At 50.4% G+C, this 9,937-nt stretch overlaps 1 protein-coding gene and 1 long non-coding RNA gene across 2 annotated transcripts; both read left to right on the top strand.

Moving 5' to 3' along the window:
• The first annotated feature begins 2,872 nt into the window (after positions 1 to 2,872).
• On the top strand, positions 2,873 to 3,667 carry LOC108931728 (uncharacterized). The gene is made up of 3 exons (XR_001965935.1): positions 2,873 to 3,063; positions 3,432 to 3,455; positions 3,562 to 3,667. It is a non-coding gene; the product is annotated as an uncharacterized LOC108931728 (long non-coding RNA).
• Positions 3,668 to 5,866: 2,199 nt separating this feature from the next.
• Positions 5,867 to 9,044, top strand: LOC108931706 (uncharacterized). The gene is made up of 5 exons (XM_029258171.1): positions 5,867 to 5,998; positions 6,135 to 6,222; positions 6,423 to 6,594; positions 7,443 to 7,672; positions 8,944 to 9,044. The coding sequence occupies exons 1-5, from the start codon at positions 5,867 to 5,869 to the stop codon at positions 9,042 to 9,044; spliced, it is 723 nt and encodes a 240-aa protein (XP_029114004.1).
• Positions 9,045 to 9,937: the final 893 nt, after the last annotated feature.

Consider the following 9,937-nt stretch of genomic DNA (forward strand, 5'->3'; position numbering starts at 1 on the left):
TTTATCACCTTTACAAAAATGCATTTTACTTGAGTAACAAATTACTCTGTTCCATCTTCTCGTTGAGCGCTACCTCGCTACTTAAGACCTGAGGAGGCCAGCCAGTGGTGACGGATGAATCCATCCGTGACGATCGAGACGTTCCATGCCGAGCTGGGGATCCAAGATGCCATTTAGCAACATTATAATTACTTGTTACACTGGCTTACAAATTATTTCCTAGAATGCCCAGGAGGGGTGGGCTACCACTGGCCTGTGGACCCCCAGAGGTTTTCTCTCCCTCAACTTTCAGTTGGGAGTTTTTGTTCCTTTCCCTGGTGGCCAGTAGGTATACTTATAGCTCTATAATTTCTTTATTATAGTAGCCATTAGTTGACTGTCTTTGTTTGTGTCAGTTTTTCTTGCTGTATGTCTGTGTTAAAGTGCTCTGTCACTATGTGAGAAGAGCGCTCTAAATAAAAATAATAATGTACATTGGATCACGGTGGAAAGAAACTACTTAATAATCACATGTGTGTATCTAAGTGTCTCTTCCTGCTAATGTAATGAACACATTGTATTTTCTATGAGGTGAGAGAGAGAGAGAGAGAGAGAGAGAGAGAGAACACCATTCAGGCTGCACTAAATGTTGCCAGAAGGCACTAACCCATCTCTTTCCCTCATACTTGCTGCCCTGAGCCACTTGGTCCTGCTTCACACCCCAGTGACCACTGATGGACCAACGGCTCAGCGGTCCACCTGAAATGGACCAGCTTACCCAGGAGAAGAGGCTCTCCTGCAACTGGAGGCTTTATGAAGATGAAGCAAAAATAGGGGACTTTGTGCTCTTTCATTCAGACAAATGCATCTGCAGAGCAGACGACAATAAAGCAGCACAAGCAGCTGCTGCATCATTCAGGAGGCGAAAACAAACGCAAGTGGGACGTCCAGCTGTTTCACAGGACATGGAGACGTCAAACTCGGGGATACACAGCTTTTTTTTCCCTCTCGGTTTCGCCATGTCTTGCTCCCTCGTTCTCAGTGAAATCCCCTGGCTTTCCTTTGGCCCTCTTCGCTTACGCTCCACCGCCCCATGGCGGGGCTACTTGAACCCCTCCCCAAATCAATGTGCCATTGCCGGGGAAATGGGAGTCGTGGTGCTCCTGGCCTCGGGAGCTGCTCAATTATTCACGCTATGTGCACCCCCTTCCTGCGCTAAGGTCCCTCCCCACACCCAGGGTGCCGGTGCCACAGGGACATCTCAGCAGACAGACCTCACTGTACCTGAATCTCTTCAGGCATCTTGTCCAAGTGCTCGTATTTTAGTCTCTTTTTCTGGGAGCACAAAGCACAACAGAGATGCGGAAACGGACACATTTGGTGAATAACGGAAGGACCTTCTATTTGTATAGGCGGCTGGGTAAGCCAGGTAAACAGAATGAAGGGCACCGCTGTGGCAGGTAAGAGCTAGAGGTGGGATGTCTGGAGAGAGAGTGTCGTGGATAGCAACAAGGGGTTTGTCTTCTGATGCCACCGCAGTGTCCTGTCAGAGGAGGGTTCTGCTTCACACATGTCTCTGGAGCTTCATGTGTCACTGGGTGACCCTCGTGACCAGTCTGGCTGACCGAGTGAGTCTGGGCACCATGGTACCAGTACATGGAGCAGTTTAGACATGACCTGAAGCTTGAAGAGCAGGGTACACTGCTCACATTCACCTTGTTTGTCTCCACCCTGTTTGTTTCTGAGGAATCAGTGAGATGAGACTTGTCACATGAGACCTTAAGAAAAAGGAGAGCTCTGACTTTCATTGCTACAACACACTGCTGGATGGGGGAAGGGGCTCAGGGTGCTGTGTGTGACTCACTGTAACAAGGAGGAAGTGCCCCCCCAATCAGGGAGCAAACCCTCTACCCCAGGTGGGTGTCCGTACTGGGAAAACTTGCTCTGGTCCAAAAGACACAACCTGGACATAATGCCCTGAGGCAAAGCAGCGAAGAGCACTGCCAGGGTGGGGGTGGCGGCCAGAAAGCACAAGGGCAAGATGAAAAATCAGCAACTAGTGAGTCGGAGGAGGAGATGGCAGAAACGGAGAAGACAGAGGAAATGGCCGAGATGGAGACGGAGGAGATGGCGCAACATGGAAGGACAAAGACAGGCCGATACAAAGCAGAGCACAAGGGTGATGGAGACAGTACTGCACCTGGGTGCTCATGTACTTCATGTCACTCTTTTATCGTGAATTATGATGGAAGAAAGTTGGACACTTGAACCACTTATTGATATTTCAACATTAAGTTGTTTAATGGGCTGTCGGTGTCACGCCCCCCTCGGTGCAACGAGGAGCATCTGCGGCAGCTCAGGGAGCGATCGCATGAAAGATGTAGAACCTTGTTCAACCTCCTCGCCCTGCTCCTCATCACTCGCCTGTCTCTTGGATTACGATTCTTGGATTTGCCCCTTTGGATTCTGTTCGCAACAGCGCCGGAGGAACAACATGACAGTCGACACTTTCATCTGTTTTCAGTCTTATTGTTTTCAATCATTTCTCACATACAGCAGCTGCCTTGCTGGAAAAACGGGACTCGGCGTGTTTATCACATTTCAGAAAAGTAGTTCATATTTTCGCTCTTTTTCCTTCTACTGACGACCTTCACGGATGTTATTCATAACTCTTGTTCGAGTGATCAATGACTCGTGTTTAGTGTTTCGAAGGAATGGTCTCACCAATGGGCCACGGGGGCTCGCCGCTCCAGAGTCCCTCGGATGTCCCGAGTCTCCAGCACTTCTGTCATTGGCTCTGTTTTCCAGCCCCTGCACTTCTATTGGTCTTCTCTCGCAGTATGCAAATGAGGTCAACGAGCAGAGAGTGGGGCAGCCCCTGTCTTGGTCTGGGACTCGTTCATGTGGAGTTCGTGCTGCTCTGGAGCTTCTGCGGCTGGTGGGCTAGGGTTGGGGGTGGGGACGGGGATGGTGGAGTAGTGATTCGTTGGAGTGGAACCGTCAGCAGGATGGGTCGGGCAAGAGTTGGAGCAGAAGAGCGGCGGCTGCACCTGCTCCACCTCACACCAAAGCAGTGTATCTTAGGTGAGCATTTTCTGCAAGTTAAAATCAGGTGTGTTTTGCTGCTGCTTGCGGGTTTTCTTCATTACACATCTGTGACATGGAAGCACACCTTTCACTAGTGCAGCTTACCTGTACCAGATGTGGGTGTCTGTGTCCAGGGGGTCAGCCCTTAGCACGCAGTTACAGGGGGGCAACTGCTTCCATACTCAGCGATCAGCTGAACAGCGCTGAGCTTCTGGATTCATAGTCTGGACAATTTGGACATCTGTGACCACCAGTGTGGCTGAATGAACCTGGATTATGAGACACTCCTGGAGTTCATTCCCCCTCTCTGTGTTCTTTGCCCCCTGGACTTTGGGTCCTTGCCTGATCCACTGGACTGCGAATAGTTTTCCTGTGGGACGCCAAGTACGGTATGAGCCTTTCTTATTTACATAGTTAAAGTGCAGAAAACAAAGTAAAAGTACATTCCAGTATAGATTTTCTGGTGAGTCACCAAGCCGATCTGACTGCTGACAGCTTCCGAATGACAGATTGAGCGGCAGCAGGTGGTGCGGCGGTCATAGTTGCCGCTTCTAGACTTGAGAGCTGGGTCTGGATCCCACCTCCTGCTGCAGTAGCCTTGATCAAGGTATGTACCCTGACTGATACGGTAAAAATTATGCTGCCATATAAATGGGTGAATAAGTGGGAGTAGCTTAAGACCGTAAGTTGTTTTATTAAAAAACACACATTAAATATGATAACGATGACAAAAACAATCAATGTAAGAAACATTTACATTTATTTCAGACACTTTAGAGAAAAGTGACTTCCAACAAGCTACCTCTATGTAGTGTTACCAGCCAACACACCTTATTCACCGGAGTAACTTACACTACTTCCATGGGGTCACTCATCCATGCAGCAGTGAAACACACCCTCTCTGTCGCTCACACGCTATGGGGGAACTTGAACAGCATGCCTTTGCACTGGGGGAGGAAACCAGAGCACCCAGAAGAAACCCCTGCAAATGCCACACAGACTGAGCAGGGGTCGAACCCATGTCCTCTCATACCACCCAGGTGCTGTGAGACAGCAGCGCTACTTGCTGTTCTACCATGTGTATATATGTATATGTAACAGGCAGCCTCCATGCGCCTCTCTCTCTCGCGCACACGCGCGCACACACTCTCACTCACTCACTCGTACAATGACTTCACACAAAAAGCCGTTAAACTTTTGTCCAGAACAAACCATCGTAATCCAAGCAGTGAAATCGGACTACAAAAAATGGGACACCGACGTGCAGTTTTTTCCCTATACTTTATTCAATACCATAAGAACAAAATAAAACTTCCAACCTTCCACATCACAAATTGCAAACATAACCCATCCTCCCCTTTCATTATAAAACCATCTCTCAACATAAACATGACAGAGCTTACTCACTTCCCTAAACATCTTGAATCACAAAAAGTAATAAACATCAGAATTTAAAAGCTAATATGAATATCCATTATTACAAAAAGAACCTGGGACTTTAAAACCCTTCACCAAAAAGTTGTTTGAATACAAGGCTTAAAACACATGTGTACCACACCTACAAAAAAGTACCAGGCACCCATGCCAAAACCCTCACGTTCTGATTTTGCTCCGTCAATAAAACCATAAACATTAAACATTCATACGACACACACCTAAAAAATAAAACATGAAATTTAAAATGTAAAATACTTTAAAATCTACAAATAAAAATCAATTGTTCAAACAGTTTTTCTAAACAAAAATCTCCCCCGTCGACACCGCCTCTGCCCGCACCAACCCGGCATAGGTCGGCTTTCGCTGCGGGCAGCTGCGGGAGAGATGATCTTCCCCCCCGCATTGGGTACGGCGATGGGGGCTTACGCAGTCCTTGGCCAGGTGGCCGATCTCCAAACATCGCTGCCACTTCATTGTCTTGCATGATCTCCTGGTGTGTCCCTGACCAAGACACAAGTGGCAGGAGGGAGGCTGACCAGGATAAAATAGGTAGCCTCTTGCCTTACCAGAGGTGAAATACGCAGGCGGGTGCCTATAACCGTCCATCCCCGCAGGGTCGGAACACAGGCGAACTGAAAAGCGTCTCCGTCCAGTCCAGATGCCCAGAAGGTCCCTGTCTTCCTCATGTCCGGGGAAGACGTCGGCAAAATCCCCCAGGAAAGCTGCCGTGACGTCCTCCGACACAAAGGAGTCGAAGAAGCGGACAGTCACAACTCTTCTATCTGTCCTCCAGAGTGGCTCAATGGAGTAGGGGAGCAGCTTGGAATGCGTTGCACTCACCCTACACGTCTCCAACACCCTCCGATAACGTTCGTCGGTTGCCAGCGTGACGTCAAAGAAGGACAACGGCCCGTTCCTCTGGAAGCAGACAATGTCCTCCGCCGGAAGTCCCAGGAGTCCAAAGACGATCTCGCGAACGAATGGAATGCGCTTGTGAAATCCGACGACATCGTCCTGGTTCCTCCAGCGGTTTCCTCCTGCAGTTTGTCCAGAAAATGACCAACTGTCCTGACGACAAGTGACACTGAAGATCATCTCACACAAAAAATGTCAAAAAACAGATGTGACTGGAAATCACGGCCCGTCCTGAAACGCCACTAAACGTCACGAGTGATTTGTGTAAAATTCACACGCAGGTTTTGTTCCTGAGCAGGACCACGATGGAGCAGCGTCAACCCGCTGAGGATCATGGGATAGATAGCGATCACCTTCAGGGGCAACGGGAGCAACTGTGGCAATAACTGGTGTGCTGGTGGCACCGACACAGAACACACACACGTTAGCACACAGACACAAAGACGACATGCGTGGTGCCCGCTTGCCCTCCTGGTACTGGTTTGAATGCTTTGGACGGCGCCTGGGGTCTGTGTGTGGTCCCCAGCAGTACATGGAGCCCCCCCCACCCGGTGTGTCTGTTTTTCAGATGCGGCCCTCGGTGAGCCCAAGGTGCGAGAGCAGCGGTCCACCTGGACAGGACCGTGGTGGATGTGCTGGCAGAACATTCTGGACCAAGACAAATTCCTTGTATGTGTGAACATACTTGGCAATAAAGCTCGTTCTGATTCTGATAGCTGGTTCGCACCGAAAGCCCCAATTTCCTGTGCTCGGTGCTGCCGCCCCACTGGCGCTACAACAAGACGCTGCAACAAGACGCTGCCTGTCGCCTTCAAGGTACCCTGAGCGTCTTGCACAGGAAGGGCTTTGTGTGTGTGTGTGTGTGTGTGTGTGTGTTTATGACAGCTGACTGTAGGGCACGCTGCTGGGTGATCAGCAGCACCACTTCACGTCTTGCATTGAGTCGTACCGCGTTTTACCTGTCGGAGCTCACGCTCCCTGCCGCGCTCCTCCCCATAGCCTAGTGGTGGTGCTGAACAACGTGCCGGACAGGACGCTGGTCACCATCATAGCCAATAACGACACGAACCACTCGGCAGAGCTGCGCAGCGCCAGCGCCACGGTCACACAGCAGGTGGCGCACGTCAGCGATCTGCGCTTCGTGGGCCGCAGCGGCCCAGGTGGGTGGGGGAGTCCGTGTGTGGCTCCAGCTCGATGATTCTATTACAGGTGGTCCCTGATTTATGATGGGATTACGTTCCGCGAAACCCATCGGAAGTAGAAAATATCGTAAGTCGAAAACGCATTTAACGCACCTAACAAAGACACACCTGTGCATGATGGACCGGGGGACGCGGACCGCTGTCACTGCCCAGCATCGCGAGAGAGTATCGCTCCGCATATCGCTTCTCCGGGAAAAATTCAAAGTACGGTTTCTGCTGAATGTGTATCGCCAGCTCACCATCGTAAAGTCAAACCGTCATAAATCACCTGTATTCCTAGTAATGGGACAGACACACACACTGCGCAAAGGTGACGTCTCACAGCACCAACCCAAGTGGCACAAGAGGATGTGGGTTTGATCCCTGCTCAGTCTGTGTGGCTCATACATGTTCGCATGGGCTCTCTCTGGGTGCTCTGGTTTTCTCCCACAGCCATACGTTCAACAGAATTGCTCACTCTAAATTGCCAATAGGGTACTGTACTGCAGTGCATCTAACGGAGTAAATCGCCTGTGGTGACAAGGTGTGTTCTAAATACTACGGTACACAGCATTCACTGGTGAAAAGCATCAGCTAAGCGAATAAAGGCGGTGTGTGTGTGCACACAGTGATACACACATTCGGTCTTCCTTTTTGACATGAACACCTGTGTGAGAAGTGCAGTTTTGTTATCCTTATGATACACACTTTAACCAGAGGATGGATCGCATGGTTCACAGCCCACACTGTGATCAGGGGTCTCGCTCACACGCACACACGTGGTCAAGATGACGCAATGAGATGGAAGCTGACCAGGTGTGTGTTCTGTGCTGTCCCCCACAGGACCATGACAGTGTTCAGGACTCAACCCGAAGTGGCCACCTACCAGCACACCGTCAAGATCATGGTGGACGGCCTTCGCGAACCCCGTCGCGAGTCCACCTCTAGTCCTCATGGCCCCTGGTCCTGCTTGTCTGTGCACCTGCCTCCCGGGGCCCCTTTTACATGTTCATTTATTCATTTATCAGAGACTTTTCTCCAAAGAGACAAACATCTCATAGAAAATACAATGTGTTTGTTACATTAGCAGGTAGAGACACTTAGATACAGACGTGTGATTTTTAAGTACAGTTAGTTTCCTTCACCATATGAACCAACGTTCATCACACGAGTAGCTGCATAAATCAGAATATCAACGACTCCTGATCGCCTTCCTAGTATTTCTTTTACATACATATAAACATTTACGTTACATTGCAGGAGAGGCTCTGCAAAGGATTGATCCAAGAATCATCATGAACATTTATACCTTACAAAGTGAGTTTGGAAGAGATGAGTTTTCAGACCCTTTTTAAATGTGGACAGAGATTCAGCAGTTCTGAGTGAGAGGGGGAGGTTGTTCCACCACAACGGAACTAGAACCAAGAACTTCCGTGCTTTACCTTTCCTGCACGGGACCACTAAGCGAGCAGAAGTAGACGAGCGAAGGGGTCCGGTTGGGGTGTAGCAGTTGATCAAGTCTTGCGAATACCTGGGATCAGTTCTATTGACGTATTTGTAGACAATAACCAGGGTCTTGAATTTGATCCGGGCAGCGATAGGAAACCAGTGCAGAGAAACGAGTAGAGGCGATACATGGGAACGCTTTGCAAGTCAAACGCAGTTTGTACCGCGGTATTCTGTATCAGCTGCAGAGGTTTGATGGCAGTAGCAGGAGGGCCACACAGGAGAGTTGCAGTGTCCAAACGGGATGTCACCATGGCCCGGACAAGTAGTTGGGCAGAGTCAGTTATGAGGTAAGGACGGATCCTGCGAATATTATGCAGGATGTATCTGTAGGACCGGGTTGTGGATTTGATGTGCTGAGAGAAAGACGGACTTGAGTCGAACGTTACTCCCAGACTCTTAGCCGAGAAGGTAGGAAAATGAGTGAGTGTCCGGTTTGATTGATAGATCGTGAAAGGAGGACAGACCAGCTGGGAGAAAGATCTCTGTCCACTTATAAACAGGTAGCAGTGTGGTGAAGCAGAAGCAGCACATCTTTGTGTTTGTGTGTGTGTGTGTGTGTGTGTGTGTGCACGCAGGGGCATGAGTTATTCAAAACCAAAATTGCAGCTCTGCTCTCAGCCGGCTTTCAGCCTGTTGCTGGAGCAGCAGGAGGGGGGAATCCTTACACACATCGAGCCCCGAGCCCAGAACTGTATGTGAGGTCCACAACTGCACCAAGAGCTTAGTGTGTGTGTGTGTGTGTGTGTGTGTGTGTGTGCGTGTGTGCGCGTACGCATGTGGAGCTGTAGTATACTGTATCTGTTTGTGTGTGAGCCATGGAGTGTGTGTCTCACAGGGCAGAGACAGAAAGACGAGGACTCTGCCAAGCCATGCTCCCTGGCACAGTCTGAGCAACTGAGGCTGCAGGAATACACTTGTGGAACAACTTACTATTAAGCTCTGTGTGTCTGTGTGTGTTTGGGGGGGGGGGGGGTGCGCGGTGGGTTGGACTGGGTCCTGCTCTCCGGTGGGTCTGGGCTTCAAGTCCCGCTTGGGGTGTCTTGTGATAGAGTGGCATCCCGTCCTGGGTGCGTCCCCTCCAGCCTTACGCCCTGTGTTGCCGGTTTAGGCTCCGGCTCCCTGCGACCCTGACTGGGACAAGCGGTTCAGACGATGTGTGTGTGTGAGAGAGTTTCAGCAGGAAGGGAGACAGGACTGACAGGAAGCAGCTCTGGGGGTGGGGGTGGGGACAGGTGTGGTAATTAAGATGTGGAGGAGTAGAGATGCAGCCATGAGGGGGGTGGGGGGCTCTATTAGCTCCACTGTGCTGCCCCCCATGGCCACTCCTGGACCCACGTCCTCCGCGTCTTTGAGGGAGCCCGACCTTCTCGAGACCTTTTGTCCACCTGCATATTTAAAGTGCCATCCAACCTCAGGATGTGGCTGCAGGTTGCGCCAGTGGCCTCTGTGTGTGGCAGGATGGGGAAATGAGGTAAAACACGGTAAGGTGACATGGCCTTCACTGAGTCTCCAAAGGGCCCCCCAGGAGCTGCTCAGCTGGTTCATCTGTGCAGGTGCAGTTCAAGGCTGCGTGGCCCCCCACCACCACCACACACACACACACACACACACACACACACACACACACACACACACACACAGAGGACTGTGTGAGGAAAACCATGTGAAAACGCAAACTGCATGTAGATCGAACTCGCATCCTATGGCAGAGCCCGAGGGCTGTGAGCTCGACTCCCACCGCCACCTTCTCGAGTATAAATGTGTCAGGATAAAGGAACTTCGAACTTCTGCTGTCTGGCCAGGCGCAGGAAAAGTTTCTTTCCTCAGGC

This window comes from Scleropages formosus, chromosome 14, assembly GCF_900964775.1.
Source record: "Scleropages formosus chromosome 14, fSclFor1.1, whole genome shotgun sequence".
Taxonomy (NCBI): domain Eukaryota; kingdom Metazoa; phylum Chordata; class Actinopteri; order Osteoglossiformes; family Osteoglossidae; genus Scleropages; species Scleropages formosus.